The sequence below is a fragment of the Notamacropus eugenii genome, chromosome 4, assembly GCF_028372415.1.
Source record: "Notamacropus eugenii isolate mMacEug1 chromosome 4, mMacEug1.pri_v2, whole genome shotgun sequence".
NCBI classification, from domain to species: domain Eukaryota; kingdom Metazoa; phylum Chordata; class Mammalia; order Diprotodontia; family Macropodidae; genus Notamacropus; species Notamacropus eugenii.
In genome coordinates this window covers 406,495,090-406,522,769 of record NC_092875.1, presented here as the reverse complement: position 1 = coordinate 406,522,769, position 27,680 = coordinate 406,495,090, and the positions used below count along the sequence as shown (strand labels likewise).

Sequence of the window (27,680 nt, the reverse complement as noted above, 5' to 3'; positions counted from 1 at the left end):
ATGGAGAACTAGCTGGCCACTAACTTCTTTCCCTGACAGACTGAAGTCACTCTCATCTCTGCTCCTACGCTTCTGACTTTAGTCCCCTCAAATGCACAGACACAATGAAAAGCTTCCAAATGGCTTCCTCCTAGCAGCAGCCTGGTGCATTCTTTCTAGTCTTTCTCATGTACTGTAATTTCCTGCCCGACTTAATAGTTGATGAGGCAAGGGTATGTTTGGGAAGGCCATTCATCTCATACTTAGTTCATTTTTCACAGCTCCAAATTCCAGTTTGGACCTCTGGAGAGTCCTTGGACCAGCCCAGCCTGATGGAAGGAGGACAGTGCAACTGTTGTGGAAGGTAATGCTGCTCATATTCCATTCTGGGTTCCCCTAGAGTATTGGAACTTCATAATCTTTTTCATGTTCCCTTGCCCAAAAGGCTCCTGAAATCCTCCAAAGCTCACAATTGTTCTTCTAGCCAGAAGGAATTCTATCTACCCCTACACAGTACCCATGGGCACTGTGGGCAGTACCCATGATGTTGAAGAACCCATTTCATTCCATTCAACAGTGTAGCCCACAATTTATCTACCATAAACAAAGTCCTTGTTACAGTTTAGTGGTTCGCTAGTCACAGCCTCCTTGGGACCTCCCTCTACCTTTTAGTTTGAGAAGCACTGGTTTAGGAACACATGAATTGGTTGATCATTGGGAGTATTGGAAATATCACTCAGCTCTGTCTCTAAAAAGAACAATTCAAAACAAGTCATTCTTCTAGGGAAAGACCATGAGATAAGAGAGAAAAAATGTAACATCAGTGGAATAGAGGTGATAGAGAAAACTGATGAGGAGAAAGGACATGGTAGAGAGGTTACAAGAGAGAGAAGAGACAGGAAAGAGAGGAGACAGTGAAAAGAGGAGGCAGGAGAAAGGAAGAATGAGATAGAATAAACAAGAAGGAAGAGAGAAGACAGAGTAAGTGAGATGGGAGATGAAGACTTACTACTTATAGTCAGTAACGGAAAGTGAAGGGTAATGACAACTTTAACGGCTTCCCTGTACCACCCATGCTGTTGGGATGAGTAAAGGTCATCATTCAGTGGATGCTGCCACTTACTTTGATGAGTATAAAAATCTAATCCATGACGAGCATTCAGCATGATAGGAATATCATGGAGTCATGTATTGTAGAATTGGTCTATTGGGACCCTGGGATTTATGTGCACCGGCACAGAAGCAGCATTGTTGGGAAACCTCTAACTATTGAACAGCCCTGCTATTTCCTGTAAATTCGTGCTAACATGTGTGCCTATTTCAGGACAACATAAGGCTGAGAAAGAGCAAAGAAGGGCCAGACCCAGGTTGTGATGTAGATGATGTCCTTCTTTTTGTGTTTCCCTCTTTGTTTCTGCTTTAGTTTTGCCCTGGTGATTGCCTTCCTGTGTGGTATCCCTTGTTTGTCAAAACTGGCTTTTGTTTTCCATCACTGAAGGAACTTGATAGTGTGACAAATTGATCCTGGCTAATGAATTCATGTTATCCTTCCCAGGTGACATTGGTGCTTTTGAAATGTGGGGAGGAGGTCCTCTGATGACAGTGACTTAATGGCAAGGAGATTCTAATGTTGAGAATTTCAGATTTGTGTCAGGATGACCTGGGGGGAGAAAAAAATATCTCTAGGCAAGTGGGACTTCATGAGCCCTTCATTTATTTATAAATTTTTTTTAAAAAAATTCTGTACTTAACAAATGCCTCTATATACAAAATATAATAGAAAAAGTTGATTGTATATGAAACCATGAATTTCTCTTATGTACAACACAATTTGACTTTTTAAAAGCATGGGATAAATTCAGTGTGTAATTTCAAAACTGCCCTGCTTGTCTGTATTGTCTTCTGACCTTTCTTTATTCTTTTCTGTGCACTTTCTTTTAAATGTTTTAACGTCTTTACCTCTATTTGGCAATACTCTTAGCATCTGCCCTTCTCTAATTTCCTCCTCCCTCTACACACTGAAAAAAAGAAAAAGAATAGCCTTGAAATGAATAAGCATTGTTAAGCAAGGCAAATATACATTTTGGACATATGTATGTCCAAAACAATGTATATCTGATTCTATACCCTTCTATATTGCTTCAAGATGGGATTCCCCCATGAGGAGGGACAGCTCCTTCCATTTTTTGACAGCACTAAGTGCTAGGAATTTTTTCCTCACATCAAGCCTAAATTTGCCTCTCTGCAACTTCCATCCTTTGGTGTCAAGGAGAGCTCAAACCCTCCTGTCATGTGATAATTTTTCAAATCTCTACTACCTTCTCCCTAAATCTTCTCTAGACAAAATTTCCTTCAACCAGTGCTCATAATGGCATGAACTCAAGAGCCCTGAAGATCCTGGTTACCGTACTCTGAATGCACTCCAACATATAATTGTCCCTTCTTAAATGTGATGCCCTGAATTGAACAGAATACTCCAGATGTGATCTGACTTGGGTAGCACAAAATAGGACCACTCCTTGATAGTATGCCTCTCTTTTTTTGCGTGGATTAGCTCTGAAATCAATCTGTGCTTGGGACCTTCTGTAATATGGCTGGCCTAGGTCATCTTTAAGGTTATACAAGACTGAGGTAGTCCAGGGCCTCAACAGCATGCATTCCCATACCTTTGTGATTATGCCAACCTTTTGTGGGATCATTCAACCATTGGTGGGGGTAAAGCAGTGGGTGAAAGGAGGCTAGAGAGAAGGTGCTGTTAACATTGACCTAAGACTTATTAATTACTTTGGTTTCATGGTGGGTACCTTTAGATGTGGGGACTAAGACCCCTATAGCACTCACACGAATGGGGATACCCTCAAAGTGTCTTACAACCCTAAAAGGAATTGTGCTATATTTATTAACTAACACATTATGTTAATTAGTCTCAAAGGGTAGTTTCTTGATTATGGAATCATTCTCATAAATCCTTCATCATTCTCACCTCCCCTTTCACAGACTATCTATTTGTCACTGTTTTCAATGCCATTGGGCTCGATTTCTGGTAGTAGTTTCAGTATTATTTGTGCCTAGGAGGCAGAAGTGGAACCAAACGTAAGGAAAACACATGGCTACAACATCTGGTACTTTCCAGAAAATGATGCTACTGCTAAAAAAAAAGAGACCACAGCCAATCAACAGTTCAGATTCCATCTAGGAAGTGGTGCCTACCTGGTGTCTGTGGCGTACTACACATCTGATGGCTTATCTCCAGAGGCGACACTCAGAATACCAGCTGTTCATGAAAAACGTATGTTATTTATATGTAGAATAAAAAATACTTTCCTGACTCTTGAACCATCAAAATAGCCACAGCAGAGGGAATTTATACTTAAATGTATAAAAATTTATCTATTCCCCAGAAAAAAATGGGAATGAAAAGTCTTGGGGGCATTAAGGATGGGGAAGAGAAGAGTTATAATTGCTGTTCAGTCATTTCAGTTGTGTCCAACTCTTCATGACCCCATTTGGAGTTTTCTTGGCAAAGATATTGGAGTGGTTTGCCATTTTCTTCTCTAGCTTATTTTGTAGATGAGGAAACTGAGGCAAATAGAGTTAAGTGACTTGCCTAGAGCCACACAGCTAGTAAGAGTCTGAGGCCAGGTTTGAACTTGGGAAGATGAGTTTTCCTGACTCCAGGCTCAGCACTATCCACAGCATCATCTAGTTGCTAAGAGTTATGATTGGTGAGGGCTAATTTCTAAGTACAGTGACATCTGGATGACTGCCTAGATGGAGGAGCCGATTGGTACACACCCTCAAAAGATACTGAAAATGACTTCATGATGGGGAGACTTCTGATTACAAAGCTAGCAAGAAGGATATACAGAATTGGCTAGAAATTAGCAACCATTTCCATTAATCTAATTCAGGTTTTTCTGATCCATCCCCCACACTCCTGCAGTCTAGTACTCTGCTAATCAAAAGCAGCAAGTTAGACATTGACCTAGTGCTGAGCTGATCAGAGCTAGGAACAGAGATCTGAGGATTTAGGGAGCAGCTAGGTGGTGCAGTGGATAAAGCACTGGGCCTGGAGTCAGGAAGACCTGAGTTAAAATCTGACCTTAGGTACTTATTAGCTGTGGGACCCTGGGCAAGTCACTTAACCTTGTTGGCCTCAGTTTCCTCATCTGTAAAGTGAGCTAGGGAAGGAAATGGCAAACCATTCTAGCGTCTTTGTCAAGAAAACCCCAAATGGGGTCATGAAGAGTGAGACATGACTGAACAGAGAAAAATAGGATATAGGCCTCTAGAGATGATTTATGAACTAGGAATCTGATAGACAGCTATCTTTTAGACTTTTGGAATGAAGATCCAATTTATCAAAATATATTATATTAAAATACATGTATAAATTATATATAATGATATATTGAAATATACAAATGTTTTATAATAATAATAGTAATGTAGCTAACAATTATTTAGTGCTTACTATGTGCCAGTTACTGTGTGAAGCTCTTTATAATTATTATCTCCTTTTATCCTCACAAAACCATGGGAGTTTGGTGCTATTATTACCCCAATTTTACAGATGAAGAAACTGAGGCAAGCAGAGGTTAAGTGACTTGCCTAAGGTCATACAGCTAGTAAGAATTTGTCCAGATATTTGACCCTTTTCAATTATAAGGGTCCAGTAGTATTGGCAGTCCTATCCTTTCTCTGGCTACTGTATTATTCACCCAATACCAGGGAGTGAGTGCAATGGGTCAACACCAATCTCTAGGATTCTCAAATAGCTTTAACCTCTATTCCCCGATTCTACTCTTTTGAAGATGGTAGCTGTTGGCCTCTAGAGTGATGTTTATCCAGTGAGAATCTTGACTCAAGCTACTACCCACTGGGAAAACACTTTCTTCCTTTTCTTACTGTATTTTCATTCAATAGATCCCTTATTAATGGTACACTGGGGATGTCCATATGCATGACTTAACTATATAGTTTTTTAAAAATTCATGACTGCTGTGTAACCTTGGACAAGTCACTTAACTCTGATTGTCTCGCCAAAAAAAGAGAAAAAAAGAAAAAAGATTTAACTCTTAAAAAAATAAAATTCATGACTAATGAAGTAGAAGAAATGTAATCAAAATGTAATCTGTAATGGAGGACTGGCCAATGAGAGCCCCAGCCCTTATGAGAATGAGCATTATTCTTGACTTAATGCAGTTCCCTACATAGACTTTGGAACATGAATTTTGTAACATGAACTTTGTAACATGGATAGGCATTACAACATGACTGTTTCTAATCCGCTTACCAAAAATGGAGGAAAGGTTTTTCAAAAGGCTTCTGAAATGGCTTGACCTTATTCTTTTTCTGTTTCCTGGCTGTGTTTAAGTAGTGTGAACTAATATAGACCTCCAAGAGGTAGAGGTATGACCCTCTCTCACTCAGAGATAGTATGAAGCTGCAAACATGTGACTCTACTGTTTCTGACAGAAATGAAATATTGAAGATGATTGAAATCTCATGAGCTTCAAAAGGGTGAAAGTCCACACTAGAGTTTGTCATCATCTGAGCCCCGAGGACCAACCAGAACTTTGAGGGAGAGAGAACCTCATTTGTCAGGACAAGTAGAAGTTGTGTTAAAGTCCCTCATGAAGTCCCTCTAGTTCATTATTAAATGAGTTAGAAATGGACTCTCATCTGGGACAAATATCAGGCCCTTCACATTTGCAAGAACCCAATGGAGAGAATCTCCATATGGGACTCTCTTTATTGGATTTTCTAGCTTTCAGGACCCCTTGGTAGCTCTAATGCTGTTTTCTGGATACTCCATTCGATTATGTTCTCCCTAATATCAATAGCAATTTATAGTTAACATTTTCTTTATATCATCAATACTCTTCAATGATTACTATCCCAATCAATTAATCAATCAGTAAACATTTATTAAGCTCCTACTATGTACCAGGCACTGTGTTAAGCACTGATGATACAAAAAGAGGCAAAAGCCATCTCTCTGCTCAAGGAGTTTATAATCTAATAAGGAAAACAACATGCAAACAGATATGTACAAAGCAAACTATATAAAGGAAAAATGGAATAGTTAATGGAGGGAAGGCACTAGAATTAAGAAGGGTTGGGGAAAGCTTTCAGTAAAAGAAGGGATTTTAGTTGGGAATTAAAGGAAGCTATAGAGGTATGTTTTAAACAATTAAATCAAATTAATTTTATCAAGGGATTTTACTGAGATGTTATAACAAGAATAGAAGTATAAACTCTTTTCTCAGACTACGATACATTCTCCTGATACCACGTTGGTGTCTGGGTCCAATATTAAAGTGTTTACTACAAAACATTTACTTCACCATTTTTTTCCTTCCTGATTGTGGCATAGATGATAAATGAAATCCCTTCAAATAATGATATGTCAGCAGCTTGGTCCAATTCACTGCTGAGTTGGATCATGTGGATCATGTAGGGCATGGATCAACCACCTAGAGATTGTGAGGATGACAAACTCTAGGTTGGACTTCTGATATTTCAAAGTTCACAAAGTCACATCTATCTTCAATATTCTTTTACCCTTCTCAGCAACTGTAGGGTCATATGTTTGTGGCTTTGTACAGGTGCTTCATTTCAGCCAAGAAACACCGCTGAACACATCTCAGGACCCAGTGTTATTACCTTGGGACAGACATGAGGTTTGGTCAAGACCCAAATGGGGAAGAATTTCCCAAGTTGCCAAAGTAATGACCAGGTTCCCTGAAACACTAGAGCCCTGATGACCTTTAACTGAGCCAAGTAGAATCTACCCACTCAATGCATGAGGTTCTTTCACATGATTTGTGGATGTAGTACCTGCTTTCCACCATCCCTTGGTCACGATGTGGAACTTGGCATCTTAGATCTTCTACCTCTTTTATAGAGGTTCAAAACTAGTACTTGTGTAGACAAATGAATGGGTGAGGTCAGGACCTGGCAGAGCAAGGAGTACAGGAGCATATTTAGGGGTTGGCAGCGCCATAGTGGTGTTCTATAAACAGGACTCTCAGCTTCCTCTATAATGGAGTGTGTTTATCATCCTGAAAGAACCTGTGTATTCACATCTAGATCCCTCTTTCTCTTATAGGATAAACATGGGTTAGTGAGTAAGTCTAAGTCTAAGGCTTCCTCTGGATGTGGTTGGTGGAACATGTATAGCTTTAGCAGGAAGTCAAGTTGGATGTTTTCTAGTGGAGGGTCCTCAGAGTCCATGGTGGGGACAGGGTTGTTTGGAGGAGGGACTTTGATTCCAGGGGCCAGTGAGTGCTTCTAGTCTCTTCTTTCTGCCCTCGTGGAATGTTTTCAATAGAAAATCATTCTTACTGTTCAGAGCACAGCTTGAATGTGAGGCCATACGTACATATTCTCTCCTAAAGAGGCACACAAAGTCTGACTCTAGAACTGGCTTACTGCTGAACCAGCAAACAACATGTGCATTTACAGGATGGATATGTAGCTTTTGTGGTGAGTAGCTGGTTAGCAGAGCCAGGCCTCTGCCTTATCTAAATAAGATCCTGATTTATCCGAGGACAGGAAACCATGTGGTTCTTTATGTAGGACTGGCCTTAGGTGGCTACCCAAATACCTACCTGATGATTTTAGCGTCACCTAGAAGTTCCCTTTGGATTTCAGCTTTCCTCCTCTTCATGATGCCTGGAATCCTAACATTAGAAATTTGATGCTTTCACTTAGGGCTTCCCCCCACTTATCCATTAAAATAAGGTGGGATTCGAGAGGCTTTAAAGGACTTTCATTCCAAACATCTTCATACCCACCCTCCCAGGAGGGCAACACATTAAACTTTATAAGACATTTCTACTTTAATGTGAATGGAGCATTAGATACTTTCCTAAGACCTAGTTCTACTAGGAGGATGGGGAGAAGGCATGAGAAAAAGAGAGCTGGGGAGAGACAGGTTAGGGTAGAGAATACGAGTGGTGCCTTTTAGGGGGTAAAGAGGGAACAAAGAAGGGAGATTGGGATGCTTGAATACCTGTTTTAACTATTTAATAGTTTTTCTGCCTGCATTTGGACTTTCCTCCTTCCCTGATGTCTCATGTCTTCTGGTTTGTGCAAAGCATGCTTTGGGGTGTGCTATTTGATGCTGAACAAGTGATGCTTTAGAAGGCTGACACTGTTTGAGTTTTCTTGTGTTTAGCTCTCCAGTGCATTGAAGCCATGAAGGTGAACCAATCTCAGGATCATCTGGAGATGGAGTGGCAGACCTCAGATGCAGACATTGACAGATGGGTAATTGAGTGGTACCCAGATTTAGAGATGGAGAATTTGAAGAGATCCTGGGAATTTGTCTCACAGACCAGGAATTGGACAATAAGGGCAGGTAACCAAAGCCTCACTCTTCAGTTCCTTGTGCAGGTTGTTACTTAATTGTAAAAATTAAAAAAAGACTTGAACTTTGTCTGCAAAAAATTTAAATGTTGTTATCTGTGCAACAGCAAAGAGTTGTGAATGCGGTCTGTTTTTACTTCTTGAAGGCTAAGCCAATAGAGATCTGGGGAGAGTTCATTTGTACTATGTCTGCTGATGAAAAGGGTTTGAAGCAAATTTTATTTCACCTTCACTTGGAGGTTCTGCCCTCCCTATGCCAGAAATGGGAGGAAGGGTAGGGAGTAAGTAAGTACCTGTTACGTGCAAGGCACTATGCTAAGCATTTTACAAATATTGTCTCCTTCGATCCTCACAACAACCCTTCATGAAAGGTGCTATTATTATCCCCCATTTTACAATTGAGGAAACTGAGGCAAATAGAGGTTAATGACTTGTCTATGGTTACACAGCTAGTAAATATCTGATTTGCACCTTTATCTTCTGGACTCCAGGCCTGGTGCTCCATCCACTGTGCTACCTAGCTGCCAATGGAGAGGGAAGAGCCTCCAGGAACCAGGACAGTATTTGCTGGGAACAGGGCTGCTAATCTGGAGCTCATCAGACATTTGCATTAAACCTGACTGTCCAACTAAAGCCAATGAAATCACTGATCTTGTCTAGGAGGGAGGAAGATGAAGATAGGACCTCATCCGCCTATCCCATGGTTACTACGTTGTTAATCAAAGGATTAGTTTTGAGGCTGTGAGAGCTATTATCTGATGTTAGAATTGTAGGAGTTGAAGTAGCTTAGAAATGATTTAATTTGACAACCCCTCCAATTTAGAGGTGAATAAACTGAGACCTTAAAACCAAATCCATGATTAAATGGGTCATTCTTGTTCTGAGTGGGTTCTTTCGGTCTGAGAACTCTTAGCTTTCCCTTCTTAAATGGAGAACATTTTTAATCACTGAAGAAATAAGAAGTCTCTTTGCCAGGTACAAGGTTTCATCCATTTCCATTAGTAAAACAGTTTATCAGAAAATCAGCCATGGGACAGAGCGTTTCCAGAAAGAGCTAGAAAAGACCTCAGAACCCATCTTTAAAGCAAACAAACTGTCTGTTTAGAAGTGTGTATGTGTGTGTGTGTGTGTGTGTGTGTGTATAGGCATATAGATAGATATGTATATATCTATATACATATATATGTATGCACATGTATTCATGTATAATAAGGGATAGGGACAAGATCTGTGATTTAATTGGTGTAAGGAACCTTAGATGGTTACCAGTGCAGGTTACCATTTTCTCTGTAAATTATAATCTGAGAGAGTTCCCTGGCTTCCTCACTGTGAGGTTAAGTGATCTGTCCATGGTCAGGGATACCACCTAGTATACATCAGAAGCAAACTTGACTTCGTTATTTCTTGATTCCAAGGCAGTCTCTCCATCTACTATGCCATGTTTCCTTTCCTATTAAATCTAGTAAACATAAACACAAACAAATAGTCAAATGAACAGAAGTAAGAAGTGGGATCTTTTATAAAACCCTTATCATTTATTGGGAATACAACCAAATGAATTAATTGACAACACCAAGCAATAGATGCATCAGGCTCAACCTGAAGATCTTCTACCCTAGGCAGCCAGGTAGTGTGTTGGATATGGAGTTGTGATGATCTGAGTTCAAACTTTTACTAGCTGAGTGACTTTGGGCAAGTCACTTAAATTCTGTCTGCCTCAGTTTCTTCAAGTGTAAATAATGGCAACTATCTCCCAGTGTTGTTGTAAGGATAAAATGAGATAATATTTGTAAAGTGTTTTGTAATCCTATATATAAATGTAACACTATAAAAATGCCATAATAATATACAAAGGTAATTGACATAATATGCATTATATAATTATTATAATATAATTCATGTAATGATTCATATAATTTGTTATTATTATTAGTACTGCTACCCTTAAAATGCATCAAGTCCAATCCCCATAGTCAGCCCAGGAGGAAAATGAAGGTCAGGAAGGTTTAGATGATTTTGCCCAAGGTCATTAACATCAGTAGCACAACTACTCTGTCTCCTGACTTCTGGTAAAGGATACTCTCTGTTCAGCCACACTGTGGGCTTACATGTGTGTTTTTCTTTTTGCAGACAATTTTGAACCTTTCCAGTGTTACAACATCTCGGTGTATCCGGTGGTGGGAGTTGATGTTGGAGTTCCCCATTCCATCCAGGCTTACTTCAAAGAAGGGAGTATGTATGAACAGTACAGCACCTCTGGCATTTGTAGGGGTCAAAGTGTATCCTAGACCCTTTCAAGAAGGGATCAAGGAAGGCACCCTCCATAGTTCAGTCATTACTTCTTCTCTGCTTGGCCTTCCACACTGTGAGCATGGATTGAACAATCCATGTCAGATAAAACAATGTGGTCAGTCCTATGCTTTAGGATGGTTAATTTGGCCTCTGTGTGGAGGATGGGCTGGAGATGAAGGAGATAGTCTCAGGATGGATTTTTACAGGAGAGATGCTCTCAGAGGTAGAAGGAACAGAATGAGATGAGGATCAGAGGAAAGAAAACATAGGATATTGTTGTGGAGCTGTGAAGGGTTTATTTTGGCTAAGCACTTCTGTGGAGGAGAAGTAGGAGATGAGACTGGAAAGGTTGTTTGGGACCATATTATGAAGGGTCTTGAATATCAGATTGGGTTTCAATTTTAGCAGGTAAAGACGAGCCTTTGAAACTTTTTGAGTAGGGGAGTGGCATGATTGGGTCTATTTTTTAAAGTGAAACTTAAAACATTAGTTGTTTTGGAACCAGAGCATTATTATAGACAAAACTATACACATATTCTCCCAAATATAACACTGATCTTTGAATTTAAGAACAATCTTTTTAAAATAGCCGTAGCTATACAAAACAGTCAACCTTCAAATGACACGAAATGAAAAGCTATAAAAATATAAAGAATATATATGTATGTATATATACATAATACATACATACACACGCACATATATGAAATTAAAACCACATGGGCTCAAGAAGTACCTTTCATTCCCATCATCCCATTTACTCTAAGGTTTTCAATGATCCTACAGAAGACAAGTTTGCATCCTCAAACTCTTATTTAATTATGAAAAGCACTCATTTTATCTATCTGCATAATTATCCATATACAACTAAATATAAAAGAATAGTAGCAGGTTAATAACCTGTCTCCAGACCATTTCTATCTGCACTTCATTGAACAGGATGAGAAGAATGAGATGATGGTCATTGATGATGATGATGTAGATAATTAGGAAAGGCCAACACTAAGTATATGCCACTAGTCTTATTGAGTGTAACCAATCTGGTTATCTCTGGATGGAGCCTATGAAATGACCAAGGTCCAAGAGTGGAACCCAAAGACCTTCCATGGGTAACATCCACATTAATTCGAATGATAATATATCAACAAAGAAGAGTCAAAAAATGACCAAGTCTTGTGAGTCTGTTTATAGAAGCAGAAATTGACCAGGTCATTGCTACTAGAAATTATATTTTTATATATTATATCTTTATTAGAAGCCCAGACTTACACATCAGTGTTATGTCAGTGCATCTTATGTGGTAACAGGATGAAGCATAATGTCATCCTTATTATCCTGTCTTCTACTGATGTTGTCTCAAAGATGCTTTGAATGAGCCTATAACCCAACATGCTTATTTAGTTGTTTTTTTTAAACAAAGCAGTCATTGTATCCTTCTGCACGAAAATCTGCTGAACATTAAGCCTAAAATAACAGTAGTAGGACACAAGCATTTACATAGCATCTACTATGTGTCAGGCACCGTGTTAATCACTTTACAAATATTTGATCGTATTCATTTCATCTTCACAATAACCCCTGGAAAGTAAGTGCTATTATTATGAGCATTTTACAGATAAGGAAACTGAGGCAGACAGAGGTTAAGTGACTTAGCTAGTAAGTGTCTGAGGTCAGATTTGAACTCAGGTCTCCCTGACTCCAGGCCTGGCCCTCTATTCATTGTGCCACCTCACTGCCAGGACCATTTCTATATGAACTATGCCAACTAGAAGATAAGAAGGATGGCCATCATGATTATTATTTTAACAACTGTAATGATAGAAATTCTGCAACATATCATCACAGGACACTAAAAACAGCACTTTACATACATCTAGAAAGACACTGTCAAGTAGCCAGAATTATGTGCCATAAGCTCATTATTCTTCATAAATGAATACAGGACAAATCCTCTATTACAAACATTCTCCCTCCTTTTCAGTATCCTTGAGAGCTGAACTGTCTTGAAACTAGAGCATTATTAACATACTAGCAGTACCCTATAATTGCCTAGATAAGACTTTGACTCACAGGAACTTGAAAACGACATTTTTAATAGCTATCAGCATACTGAACATTTAAACTTGAAACTATGGGAAGCAAAATGTTTTCAAAACATAGAGATCTAGCAGAAGAAACTGAAACCATGTGAGAATACGAAGAAGCCTATGTAATCTTTGTCACCCTGTCTACTACAGGAATCATGCCAGTTGCTTTTGGTGAGTCTACAGAAGATGATGATCTAGCATCCCAATACTTTCATTCAATTACCAAAAAAACCCAAAACAAAACAAAACATTTTATTGACCTGCACAATTGTCTGGTGAACAGTGTCCCAGGACCATTTCCATCTCAATTACACCAAACATTAAGATAAGAATGAAATAATAACAGAAGAATTATAAGAATTTATTGTCAATTCATTCACTATGGAATGAGATGCCCCAAATTAATGGTGTCAAACTGATGGAAATGGGGCCACTAAACCATACACAAGGGTCCTGGCTGGCTGCATATTGGCTTAGAAAGCCACACATTAACATTTGCTGTGTTCTATTGTATTTTTATTTATTTTGTTCAATATTTCTCAGTTACATTTCAGTCTAGTTAAAACAGCATTTGGGAATGTTACAGGCCTGTGACCAGTGTGTTTGACACTTTTTCCCCTAAACACTATAGCATTTATATTGCCTTTGCTGTTACAAAGCTTTTGACTCAGTTCCACAGTCATGTTTTATTCATGTATTGCAAATATATAAAATAGAACCAACTATATCAAGGATGCTAGAATACTTGATGGCCACATGGAAAATTGTTCTCATAAAATATACCACCAACGCAATAATGCCAAGAACAATTGATATCAACCATGGAATTCTCAGGGAAAGAGTTTAAGTTCACTATGTTTCTGCCTAGCTTTAAACCCATTATGATCTTCATTAAATGAAACTGAATATGGTTTCCAGATTAAAGAATGAATCAATCAAAAATACCTTGTTGATTATGAATGATATTAACTTAATATAGCTCCACCAAAAACCATATTGAACACCTTATACATCTTGTAGAATCTTTCTCCAATATTGTTGAAATGTCATTTAGACTCAATAAATGTAAAATTGTTTTTATATATACCAAAGAAAAATAGAGACTACAGGCTTTAACTTCAATATGAAGATCATATTGAATACATAGATGAAGGCAATACTTCCAAATCCCTTGGTCTCCTCCACATAAAACACTTTGAACATAAAAGGTACCAAGGAGAAGGGCATGGCTGAATATGTGAAGGGACTGACTGGTGTCAACCTGAAAGTTTGGTTACAAAAAGGCAAACAAGCTAAATGCATACTGTTTATTCCCTTAAAGCTAGCAGTTACTTGATCATGGAGCCAGAATAAAATTCTGGCTGACTAATACAAGAATGACCAGGCTTAAAATCTGTTTATGACAACCCAAGGGGGTCTGTGTCCTTCAGATTTATGGTCTCCATGAGTGATTAACTAGACCATGAGAAAGGAATTTCTTAATTGCATAGGTTGTAAATACAATAAGATAACAGAACTGACAAAGTCTCAATTGAAATTATGACCCAAGGTATCTGTGTTTTCTTTACCATTAACATGCCATAACATAGTATATGTCCACAAAATATTAAGATATGGAAAATGTCCCATTATTCAAGATAGTGTCTTGGGCTAAGGGTCTCGTAAGGAATGCTAAGTCAGCCCCATCTGGCTTTGTTGACATAGAAAGAGATATTCTCTGAGTTTACTTCAGAGAACAAAGACACTGTTGGGTCCAGGTTCTTCTTAATTCAAGCTCTGGCCCTTACTAAAGTCCAAAATTTACATTAAATGATTATCACTGGTATCCTGAAATTTAAGCTGGACGAGAACATAATTAAAACAATTGCCATTAACACAGAACCAAGCTTAATGTGTACTTATGGAACTGTCAAATAGACCAAAACAGATTTGGAAAGTATTACTAAAATAACTCATATAAATTTTTGATTTATTTATTATTATTTATTTGTTTTCATTTTTCTGCAATCACTTACATAAGTTTTAGATTGTCTCCCCTTCCCTCTTCCTCCCTCCCCTTTCTCCCCAAGACATCATGCAATCTTATATGTAACCCATATAATTTTAACAAAAAGCACAGTCCATTTCTTTAAGGCATCTAAAGAAAGAATAACACGTTCTCAAGATGATAAACACTCAGAGTCCATTAGAGACCTTTTCTCTTTGAACTTCATTAAAGATGAGAAGAAATATAAGAACAATAATAGAAACTGTGCAACATAACACTCCTAAAGGCCATAAAGGTTTGCTTGTTTTTCAGTCATCTCTGACTCGTTATGACCCCCTTTTGAGATTTTCTTGGCAAAGATACTGTAGTTGTTTGCTATTTCTTTCCCCAGTTCATTTTACAGATGAGAAAACTGAAAACAATAGGGTTAAGTGACTTGCCCAGGATCACACTGCTAGTAAGTGACAGAGGCTGGATTTAAACTCAGGAAGATGAATCATCCTGACTCCAGGCCTGGCATTTTATCCATTGTGCCACCTAGCTGGTCATAAAAGTTTAGCATTTAACAAATGCCTTGGAAAGACATGATCAAGTAGTCAAAATTATAGATCAAGAAGATATCGGGCCCCAAATCTACAGAAATACTTTGGAATAGACATTACCTCACCGCACAGGTAAAGATTGCACATTATGGGATTTGTCAAATGCAATTGAAAATAGGACCTTATGAAATAGAATCTAAGATCCCAAATTTGGATTCTAAAGATTCTCCATGGACAACATCTGCACAAACTCAGCCAGCAAAATACTGATGAAGAAAAGCCAGAAAAAATGGAAGAATCATATGGATTTGTTGTGGAAATGAAGAAATTTGTCTTGGCAATTCAGGACAAGGTCATTGCCATCAGAACTTACAGAAAAAATTTCCATAGGGAGCACAACACTTACCCAATAGCTAGCAAGATTTGACCCAGTGGCTAGAATTATAGATGAGAAGCTTACTATCTCTCATGGGCTGCCAAATAGCAAATCACCATGTTGAACATATATACCTGAAAATATCACAGACTGAGCTGTTGCCCACAATTGACCAGACATAATTTTGATCCATAAAACCTTAACAACATTTTAAATAGATGTTGCCATACTGCATACTCATAATCTCCAAGCTGCATGGAATAAAAAAAAAAATCTTTCAAACTATAGAGACATAGCTGAGGCTAAGAGGGGATGAATGACTGTCCCATGGTCATGTAGCTACTAGACATGAACCTGAGTGATGGAACCAAGGCTTCCTGACTACAGCTCTGGCACCATTGTCATACAGCTTTAATCCAATCTAAGTTGAGTGTTCATCACAAGTTGTTTTTTTTTTTTTTCGCTTGAGAGTGGGGCTGCAGATATGGTAGAAAGTCTGATGGTAAATGAGTACTCACTGTTTATCTTCCTGTCTTTTTAAAAGTCCCATTAGAAGGTCCACTGGCTAAGGCTCAAAACATCAACACTCAGAGAGCTACAATAAAATGGGAAGAGATCCCCAAGATCCAGAGAAGGGGCTTCATCAGGAACTACACAGTGTTTTATAAATCTGATCATGGAGAAGAATTTGGTAAGTGTACATATGGCTCAACTGAAAAAAAATCTTTTTTTAAAATCTCAATCAACTAGTATGACTAAGTCAACCACAGTAGCCACATTGATCTCTGTCCTTGGCAATGGGCTTTCTTAGTGGAGGTCTGTTTCCTGGAAGACATACAAACCTCCTCCTTCAGCTAATTCATTTCAGTTTAAGCTCAGTGAATATTGAGCGATGTGCCGGGTGCTGTGCTAGGTAGGCACTGTAGGGAACAGAAAGTTCCCTACACTGATCTTGCCCATAGGTCCTTGTATTAGAGTAGATAGGCTATGACATTGACAAGATTAAGTAAAATCTGAGATAGAATACAAGATTCCTTTGAAGACAACTGAAAAGGAATTTTTTTTTTTTGGATGAACAGACTTAAAGCTGAATTGGGTTAAGGGAGTGGGACTTGGGTACATGGAGCAGAAATATTGATCATTTTCTTCTTTCCACATTCTATCCACCTGAACTCTCTAGTTGCCTCCTTTTCTTTTCAGGAATTCTCTTTTCTTGTCTCCACTCTAATCTCCCTCTACTCCAAAATCTCTAAGGCCGAGTTGGAAATCTGGGAAATTGGGGAATATAGAAGAAAGATGAGGTGACCTGGTTTAGAATCTAGAGTGCCCATGTTCCTGATTTAGTCATCAAAACATTCCATTATCAGGATCCCTGGAAGAGTGTCAGATGAGACTTTAAAATCCTTGGGCCTAACTTAAAAAATTATCATATCTTTTCTTACAGCAAGGACAGTCAATGCTAATATCTTGCAATGTGAACTGGAGCCCCTGGAAAGAAACACTCAGTACACCGTCAAGGTCATGGCCAACACCTTGGCCGGAGGCAAGAATGGAACAAGTTTCAATTTCAGGACGTTATCTATGGGTGAGTAACGGTCAAAGACTGTGCTACTGGATGGTGACTGTGTTTCTTCCCAACAATATTTGCTTAGTCTGGGATTTCTTTAAGTTGATCCTATGATAATTACCTTTGAACAAGACAAGAAAAAAAGAAAACAAAGGATAAGGGCTGTTTTTTTTTTTTTAATATGGAAAGCACTGTAGTGCATCCTATATGCTGAATGGGTTGCAGAAAAATGGCATACTGTTATGGAGACAATTATTATTAAGAGAGAACTGGAAAATTTAGAATTCACTTGGGAGTTAACAGTCATTCTGATATGTCCTGAGCTCAAAGGCTAGATTCTCTTTATGCCCCAAATCAGACTGAGCGAGAGTGGCCATTCTTAATATCAGTCTTAATAACAAATCAGACCTCAAGATTATCACCAAGTCACAAACACAGATTCTAACATCTAAAAGAACCCTTTGCTTATCATAGAATCAAGAGCTAATAAGACCCTTAGAGGTCATCTAGTTTGACTCCCTCATTTTACAAATGAGATAACTGACAGCCTAGGAAGGACAAAGTGATTTGCTTACAATTAGAGCTAGGAAGTAATGGAGACAGGCCTTCAATCCTGATCCCCTAACTCCAATTCCTGACATCATACAACCTGAGTCACAAAATGCACCTAATTTAAGTCATGGTTGATTTTTTTTTGATAAAACCATACAAAATGGTCCATCAGTTCTACAAATAAGAATGGAGAATGTAAAACTCTATCCAATAAAAATAGTAAATCATTCAGAACAAATATACTTCATTTTCATCTTCTTGCTGACAACAAGGAGACAGAACTGAAAGAGAAGAAAGGATAAAAGGGAGGGGTCAGGCAACATCACTGTATGCCATTTCTTAAGAGACCAAGTTCTAATTCATTTATTAACATTAGACCTTAAAGATGCAACTACCTAGATGAAAAGAAATGGGTAAATATTGCTGGCCTTTATTGCTTAAAAATGTTTTTAATTCCTGCCCAAAGCTTGGGAATACTAAAACTCTCATTTTCTCATTTTCATTGGAGAAAACCTTTTTAATCTACTCTGTAAATAAGGAGGTTACATCTGTTTTTACTGGGGGAAAATGTTTCTTGTTTTCATGCAGCAACATGCCCTGTCTTGTGGCAATTTAGGGAATTTCTGTATTGTTGTTTATACCGGTTTTTAAAAAATTGTGATCCTAACAGACATCACCATACATGATCATTTCCATAAACAAAGCAGAAACAGAAAAAGAGAGCTGTATGCATTTCAATTATTTATAGCCAGCATTTAGAAAAAAGAATATAATACATTGAATATCGTCCTACTTGTCTGTTTGCTAAAGACAGTTACAGACAATTTTGTATTTGCTCAATTGTAGGCAAACATGGGATCCATTTTTGGTGTTTCTACTGAGTGCCAGATGAAATTAAGCTGAAGAACTACTCCAGTTCAGGCCTCGATTTGACTAATTTAGCTAGGCTTGGTTGACAATGTTACATATCATGAAAGATGGTTAACAAGTGACATATATTAGTTTAACTAATGGGATCACCCCTACAGACCAGCCCTCCTGGGAGGACGGGCTTTACTAAAGAAGCAAAGAAACTGTCTTTGTGATTAAATAATTGTTCTCCTTTTCTTACAGGTATAATTGAGATTGTGTTTTTAGCCTCTGTCGTTGGAAGTAGTCTTGTTTTCCTTTGTATCTTGGTGATGGTGTGTAATCTTGCCAAACCCAAGTAAGTATTTATGTGTGTTTGGCAAATGGAGAAGAGGGAGTGGTGTAAGGAAATCATTTGTCATCATTTTAATTAGAAAATTTCACCAGAAGCTTAACTAGACAAGAAGAAATTGGTTCAGCCACAGGCCTTTTTTTTTTTGGATGTGCTATAACAATTTCTGTTTTTTAAAAAACTATTTTGCACTTGAAAGCACCAATAGACATGAATATTTCAGTGAATAAGCATCTGTTTTCTCTCCTTACCTCTCTCCTCCATTAACAAAAGAAGAACAAATACGCAGAGCTCTACCAAATTTTTAAACAAATATACATAGTAAAACCAAACAAATTCCTGCATTGGCTGTGTGGAAATATCAGTGTCTCATTCTGCATCCTGAGTGTATCACTTCTCAGTCAGGAACAAACTTCATCACTGAAAGTTATTAAGCTGTGCATACCCTCTGACTCAGAGCTCTGATCAAAGACAGTGGGAAATGACTAATAGGTACAAAAGTATTTATCGCTGCTCTTTTTGTGGTGACAAAGAACTCGAAACTAAGAGGTGCCCAAAGAGAAAATGGCTGAACACATGATGGTATATTAATGGAATGGAACATGAACATTTCTGTATACCAAGAATAAGAGGAAGAAGGATGCATATGAAATGGCAACATTTTATTATGTACAGCTTGGTTTTTTTTGGAGGTACATAACAAATTCAGCACATTAGTTTTAGAGCTGTCCTGCTGCCTAACACAGCCCTCTCTAAGGGTCAAGGAAGCCCTTGGGGGTTCACCCTTTGCTGTTCTGACCACCTGGGTGATGAAGAAAAGGCCACGGATGCCCTCAGATCTCTAGAGATGAGTATTTCACAGGGACCACAGAAGCATTGACCCCTTTCCTAAATTACTAATGTGAATTAACGTGGGGTACAGAGACAAGAAAGGGTAGGATGTTTTCAAGAGTGAGGCAGGACACTGACAAGTCCAGGCTGAGACTTGAAAAATTCATTTACTTGAAAATATTTATAGATTATAATTTTAATTCCTCTATGCAACATGACTAATGTGAAAATATGCTTAATAAGAATGTTATGTATAGAAACCATGTAAGATTGCATGTCCTCTCAGGGAGGGAAGGAGAAAGGAGGGGGAGAAAAATCTAAGTCTTATGGAAGTGATTGTAGAAAAAAGAAAACAAATAAATTAATAAAAAAAGAAAATATTCATAGATTATAGAGTTAATCTGTGACCCACATTAGATTGGAGGGTTATGTGCTTTGCCTTTCCTCAAATCATATCACCTACATCCCTGTTGTTTGACTTGGCCTGCTCTGAAGACCCAGTTCTGTTTAGCTGGATCCACATGGTAACTAACCCAGGGCAACAAATGATGACATACTAATGAATGAGAGTTCCCTTTTCTACAGTTATCGTAGGCAGCCTGCCTGCTTTGGTTGAGTGCCTTAAATATTGCATAATTAAATATTCCAAGTAATAATTAATAATAATAAAATAATTAAATATTCCAAGTGCATAAAGTTGCACAAGTTTCTAATTTCTCCATTTCTCATGTTTTCCTATCTCCAGTGGGGATAGTGAATCAAATAATCAGTCATATCTATGAACCTCATCTTGCAAGATCTGCCTGTAGAACAAATATTTGCTAGGGAAACTAGGTGTAGTTGGTTGGAAATAGAGTGCTGGCCAGTATCTTAAATCACAACAAATTCCAAATAGATTAATAGTATGTATGTTTAAAAAAGCACATGACAAAAAAGAGAGTAAAGGGTTGGTACTTGCTTAATTGTGGAGAGGGGAAAATGCTTAACCAGCTATGACTTAGAGGAAAGTATTAAGGACAAAATAAATGATTTTGATTATATAACATTAAAAAAACCTTGTAAAGAAAAAACAATGCATCCAGAATAAGAAGAAAAAAATCCAGATTGGGTAAGAATATCTTTGCCTTAAATATTTCTGATAAAAATCTAATATCTATAATTTAATGAATCTAAGACACATTTGTAGGAACCTCTGCCCAGTGATAAGTGGTCAAAGAAACAGGTAGTTTTTACAAGAAGAAACTCTCAACAACTACTCTAAAGGGTGTTCAAATTCTCTAATTATCAGATAAATGAAAACTAAAGGAACTCTGAGGTGCTATTGGCAAAGATAGAAAAGGATGATAAAATTCACTGCTGGCATAGTTGTGGGGAAACTGGCATACTGAGTTGTTTGGGGAAAGCAGTGTATATATATATATATATATATATATATATATATATATAGATATATCTATATATCTATATCTATATCTATATATATATAAGATTATACAATAAGAATAGTAAAAATGTTTATACCTTTTGATCCAGATCTCAACACAAGACTTATACTCTAAACTTGGCATGGGCAAGGGGAAGAACGCAAAACCTCACCTATTTTTCTTTCTTAATGGCAGATTGAAACGACTGGTTTGTCCAGAAATCCCCAATCCTGCAAAGAGCAAAGTAGTCCTGTGGCACGGTGACAGTTTCAAAGTAAGAGGTCATATGCTTATTCTTAAAGTCACTCCAGCAGCCTGGATTTCAGGGGAGGAGAGGCTGAGCAAGGCAGGTTGGGACAGTAGCTGAGATTTGAGCAGCGTTTATATGATGAGGAGCAAAGTGGGAACCTCCTTGTAAGAAGTCAGGTAGAATCAGCTTTTCACAGAGCTACATCCAGACTCTAAGTTTAGAGAAAAGGGATGACATTTACTGAGCATCTATGGTATGCCTGAACATAAACTTGGTGTTTTCAGGAATATGATACAATCAAAGACACAGTTTTGTCCTTATGGTCCTGCTTTCTAAAGAAAGAGAGAATGCTAACATTGGAAACAAGTGTGAGAACCCATTGAGAGCAGTTTGTAACCAAGGGCAAACTTGGTTTATCAGTACTGAGCAAGTACACAGTCTTCACAAGGAGGAACCTGGGGTCTGGAGTTTACAAGTGGCACCACAGACTGACCCCAAACCATGGCATACAAGGATAGGTTGGAAGAACTTAGAGTGTGTGACCTCAGGAAGACAAGTCTTAGATTGGGGGTGGAGGGGGTAAGAATGGACTGAGAGACTGGCTAAGAGAGTGCCATGGAAGGGAAAATTGGGTTTTGAATTCAAGTGTCTGAGCTCATAATCTAGTTTTGTGATTTACTGTCTGTGTCTCCTCTGGTCTCAGTTTTCACATCTATTAAATGATAGGATTGGATTAGATAATCTCTAAATTCCCTTTCAGTTCAAAGTTACATTAGCTTCTGATGTACTTTAAGAGCTGTTCTGTGAAAGAATTAGAGGTTGGATGACCACTTGTCAGGGAGTATTTTCCAGGGATTTCTGTTCAGGTGAAGATTGGATGAGATGACTTCCAAGTTCCCCTCTAGTTCTGAGAGTCTGTGATTCCAGGACTCTGATTTAGCCCATGTGACAACTAGAGGGCAGAATTAGGATCATTAGGTTGAAGTCTTGGACAGGCAGACAGAGCTCAACATAACAAAGAAACTCTTAATAACCAGCATTGCCCAACAAAGGTGTGGGCTTTCTTGGGGGGTGGGGGTAGGGACGTGGATAGCTTGTTTCTGGGGTTTATGTCTTCTAAAAGTTGGGAGAAAAAACCTGAAACCTTAAAAGAACATCTGGTCCACCTTCCTCATTTTGTGGATGAGATAGCTAAAGCTCAGAGTTACTTGCCCAAGATCACATAGTAAGCAGCAGTAAGATTTGAATGCGGGCTCCCTGATATTTCCATCTGATCACACTGTTGTTCAGGGAAGAAGCTGGATGACCACTGGGTGAGGGATATTGTAAATGGAGTTCCTATACTAGGAAAAAAGACTGGACTAGAAGACTTCTGACATCCTTCCTAGTCTTAAAATTCTAATCTACAGCAACAATAGCTAACATTTGCAAATTGTTTTAAGGTTTGCCAGGGCAGCTAGGGAGCGCCCTAGTACATAGAGTGCTGGGACTGGAATCAGGAATTCTTATCTTCCTGGGTTCAAATCTGGCCACAGACACTTACCAGTTGTGTGATCCTGGGCACGTCACTTATCCCTGTTCACCTCAGTTTCCTTATCTGTAAAATGAGCTGAAGAAGGAAATGGAAAACCATTCCAAGTATCTTTGCCAAGAAAACCCCAAATGGGGTCATAAAGAGTCATCTAAAACTGGACAATAACAAATTTAAGTTTGCAAAATAATTTACGTGTATTATTTAATCTTTATAACAAACCTTTGAGGTAACACCCATTATTTTATAGATGAGGAAACTGAGACTAGGAGGTTAAGTGGCTTGCCCAAGTCACACTACTAAGAACCATTTGAAGTAGGATTTAAACTCAGATCCTCTTGATTCCAAATCTGGCACTCTATCTACTACTACCACCTAGTAACCTGGAATTTTTTTTCTTGTTGATCAGGATTATAGTAAAATCTCAAGTAGGAATGGAACTTTCTGCTTAACTGAACACTATGCAGAAAACCCTTTTTTGTCTCAAGACTGTTATCAAAAATTTGTTAGTCTAGTTTCTTGTCAAAGGAAACACAGGGTACTAATAGCTCTTCTGGCTTAGTGGAAGCAATTAACTTTTGTACTTCATTAGAAAGAATAATTAGTTAAAATTAGGAAGCTACCAAATGTGCTTTCTCCCCTCAGTGACCTTTCCCCAAGAGAACTTGTATGGGAAAACTCTGTTTTTTTCCCCTTTGCCAGCGGTGGACTACTCAAGGGTGCCTTGGAATGAACCAGGCTTTGGGGCCTTGTGTCCTGCAGTCCCTGTCCCTCCCTGAGGTTTGCCCTCCACTGAATTTATCTCAAGAAGGCATCCTTATTGCTGCTTGCCCATGAGCACATTTTGTGGTATCTGACCTAGGTTCTGGATGAGATGTCCTTTATTATGAGAACTGGACTCTCTTGTCTGCTTTCCCCCTTCTTAAGTGTTGTAATTTCCTTTTTAGTTGGTACCTTTTTAATATCAAAAGATGATATCTATTATACTCGGTATTTTACTCAGTATTATACTCAGATTGGTCACAAAGGATCTATGAAGGAAGATGCTATCTACCTCTAGAGAAAGGACTGATGAACAGAAATATGCATAGTATGGTTTTACATATCTATCTATCTATCTATAAATGTGTCTTTATGTACATATATATATAGCTAGTGGCCTTCTCTAGTGCAGGGTGGGGTGGGAGAGAGATAGTTCAGAACTTAAAATGTAACCAAAAAGACCAAATTAAAAAAGAGTTGATGTGAGCAAAGAGGCACCATGACTTGACGATTAAAGGGTTGGATGGACAGTCAGGATATCTGGACTCCAGGCAAATTTTCATCCCTGGTTTGCTAGGTAACATCAGACAAATCTTAGGACAGTGAAAAGTGTGCTAGAGTTGGAAGTCAGAGGATCTGAGTTCAAATTCTGGCTATTCTGCTTAGTAGCTGTAAGACCTTACACAAATCACTTAATTTCTCTGAACCTCAGCTCCTCATCTGTAAAAGGAAAGAATTAGCCTGGATAGTTTCTAAGGGCCCTTTCAAGTTAAATCTATGATCCCTAAGTAACTTTGGTGGTCTGTGTTTTCATTTTCTACCTGTAAGACAGGGCTCAAGGAATTTTGTGAAGATAATTCCCAGAATCTTTTTGAGGTTTCTAGAAGAAATGACCTATAGATACACAATGCATAACTTAGTGGAATAATATGTACCACATGCACCTACTTGTTTACTATGGTAGATGCATTTAGAGTGGACCAGGAGTAGTTGAGGGGCAGAGGGAGGGGTGGGATGAGAAAGGAGACTAGGGTCTTTTCATGTGAGAGTATTTTAGAATCTATTATTACTAAGCTCTTTGTCTCATGAGCATCCAAATGATCCTTGGTGGTGGTGGGGTGTTCTTTCTTTTGACAGTCCAAACTGCATCTCGGAGAGGTCCAATTCCATGACAAGATGAAGGCAGAGGATGAGAGGATTCTGAAACCATACTTGTTGTCCTCTGGTGATTTGATCGACAAGTTAGTGGTAGACTTTGAGAACTTCCTGGACAAAACTGAGGTTCACAGAGTAGAAATGATGAAGATGCAGGAAAACATTTTGAGTGGGGAAAAGAAGTATGTGAATTCTACATGTAATTTTTACAGTCCCTCAGGACAGGTTTTCCAAGGCCTTCCACCTTCAACCTTGATTTCACTCGAAGGGACACAAGAGCAATGTTCAGAAAGTTCTGATGAGGAAGCCAAGAACAGACCTTCCCAGAGGCCAAGTGGAATTCTGGAGCCAGAGCAGCAACCCTGGGAAGAAGCTGGATTGAATCCATATTTGAAAAATTCAGTCACAACAAGGGAATTCCTCACTTCTGATCCAACCAAGAAGACTGAAGTGCAACCATAATCTGGGTTTGTTTTCATTTTTTTTTTTTTTTGTGGGGGAGTAACAGGGCAGAATGACCCTTAGTTAGAAGGAATGTTGTTTGAATGGGCAGCTAGGCGTTAAAGTAGATAGAGTGTCAGGCTTGGAGTCAGGAAGACTCATTTTCTTGAGTTCAAATCTGACCTTAGACACTTACTAGCTGTGCAACCCTGGGCAAGTAATTTAACTCTGTTTGCCTCAGTTTCCTCATGTGTAAAATGAGCTGGAGAAGGAAATAGCAAACCTCTCCAGTATCTTTGCCAAGAAAACCTCAAATGGGGTCATAAAGAGTCAGACACAACTTAAAACAACAAAGTTAGAATTTATCCACTCTTTATTAGCCACAGACTTCAGGAGAGGAGTATTTGCTAGTTTCTCTCCCAGTTCAGCTTGTTTATAAGTTCAAAAACTAATTGCCTTCCAGTATGTCTGTATACATAGTTGTATACTCAGCTGGTACTGACATATATAGTATAGTGGGTTCAGGAAGGTAGAAGAACCAGAAAACTTAGATTTTTCTTTTTCCCCTGCTATGGAACAATTCATTCCTTTGGTTTCCAGGCACTAGACTCCTGCTTTCTCTTTAGCTGCAATCCACTAAGAATATTGGCTTTTTGCATTTACTGTCATCAGCTTTGAATTTGATACCAGACCTGGCTAATTTCCCATCAGGAATAGTGATGATGACAGCTCACGTTTATATAGTGCTTTGAGATTTACAAAGCACTTTAAATATTATTTTACTCCATCTTCCCAACAATTCTGGGAGACAAATGATACTTTTCTCCCCATTTTACAGATGAGGAAAGTGAGGAAGAGGGAGTTCAGTGACTTGCCCAAAATTACACAGTTACCAAGTGTCTAAGCCTATTTTTCAACTTTTTTCTTCCTAATTCCAGGTCCAGCGCTCTATCCACTGTACCATCCCAGCTGTCTTTGTGGTGATTTGGAAGCACAGGGTCTGGCCAACATCAGCTTTCACTGGGTTTCCTAGGGTGCCATTTGTTTCTCCTTGTCTCTAGAGATCCCTTAGAATATCGCCTATCCTTTTTCCCCATGGGAGTGCCTATCCCCGATAGTACCTGGGGACCAGTCATTCTCTGGGAGTTGGGTTTTTTTTTTGGATCAGATGAAAGCTGTAATTTTATTGGTGTTGGGAATTCCTGGTGAGGAAATGCCCTTTACCAACATAAATCAGCAACCATTCTGTAACTTAGAGTCTTAGAGAGTCTCCCAAGGCTTCTGCAGTCTAAATGACTTGCTCAGAGTCACCCAGCCAGGATGTGTTAGAGGCAGGGGTCCTGGTTTTCTTGACTCTTGAGGCCACTGATCTGGCCTCTGAACCAACATGGAGAGGAGTTGCTATCTTTCTCCTGAAGGGCAGGGAGTACTGTGACTCTGGAAGGGGGCTGGACTTTGCTAACTGCTTCTTGTCTTCCATTCTTGTTGGTTTTGCTATTATTGAGTGGTTTCATTTGTGTCTGACTCTTCATGACCCCATTTGGGGTTTTCTTGGCAAAGATACTGGAGTGGTTTGCCCTTTCCTTCTCCAGCTCATTTTATACATGAGGAAACTGAGGCAAACAGGGGTAAGTGACTTGCCCAGAGTCATACAACTGGTAAGTGTCTGAGACCCGTCAGGTCTTCCTGACCCCAGGCTCAGTGCTCTATCTACTCTGCCATCCAGCTGCCCATGCTTGTTAACAGATTAAGGATAACACGGTTCAGGGACTTTCCTTTTAGGGAATGTGGTTCCTCATTCTGATTCAGAGCCTGGGATACATGGCTAGAAAGGTATCTTTAGAGTGCCTGCTTCCCAGGAATAGCCTAGCAGTTCACATCTTCTTTGCTGAGAAAAAGATGCCTTTTTTTTTTAAACTGCTGTAAATATTAGCTTCCCTAGCTCCAGCAGAAGAGGAAGATGAGTCAGCCTGGCTCTAAATTTGTGAAAATACCCCCAAACAGCCTATTTGGAATTCCACTGTAGGGGTGGATAACTTGTTTGGTCTGGTCTTAACCCTGTACAATGTTGAAATAGCTTGTGGACTTGGATAGAAACTTTGGGTGGGGGTGACAGGATTTTGATTCTGTTTAGCCCTTGACTGACTCAGGAGAAGCTCAGGACAGGAAAGGGAAGAGATTCCCTTCTTTGGAAGGGAATGAGGAGTCAGCAAGGCGGATGGCTTCTTTTCTAGGAAATATTTGCAAACTCAATCCTGATGTCAAGGATGGATAGGAAATATGGGAAATGTCTCTGACTTACAGATCTGGTACTTTGTAACTTGAGA

The 27,680-nt window shown here is 38.8% G+C and overlaps 2 protein-coding genes across 4 annotated transcripts in view; one reads left to right on the top strand and one right to left on the bottom strand.

Moving 5' to 3' along the window:
* The window catches only part of IL6ST (interleukin 6 cytokine family signal transducer), a 123,763-nt gene that overhangs the window by 21,948 nt on the left and 74,135 nt on the right, over positions 1–27,680 (bottom strand). The gene's annotated exons all lie outside the window — the stretch shown is intronic.
* IL31RA (interleukin 31 receptor A) overlaps positions 1–27,680 on the top strand; it is a 91,703-nt gene that overhangs the window by 61,033 nt on the left and 2,990 nt on the right. For 2 of the 3 annotated variants that reach the window (XM_072605613.1, XM_072605614.1), the window contains exons 7-15: positions 261–343; positions 3,052–3,268; positions 8,165–8,347; positions 10,486–10,587; positions 16,184–16,330; positions 17,084–17,224; positions 18,872–18,965; positions 21,410–21,488; positions 24,895–25,379. In XM_072605613.1, the coding sequence (XP_072461714.1) occupies positions 261–343; positions 3,052–3,268; positions 8,165–8,347; positions 10,486–10,587; positions 16,184–16,330; positions 17,084–17,224; positions 18,872–18,965; positions 21,410–21,488; positions 24,895–25,374 (1,526 nt within the window). In that variant the 3' untranslated portion in view covers positions 25,375–25,379. Of the gene's footprint in view, positions 1–260; positions 344–3,051; positions 3,269–8,164; positions 8,348–10,485; positions 10,588–16,183; positions 16,331–17,083; positions 17,225–18,871; positions 18,966–21,409; positions 21,489–24,894; positions 25,380–26,291; positions 26,381–27,680 lie in introns of those variants that run through there. The other variant, XM_072605612.1, reaches the window with a different exon arrangement.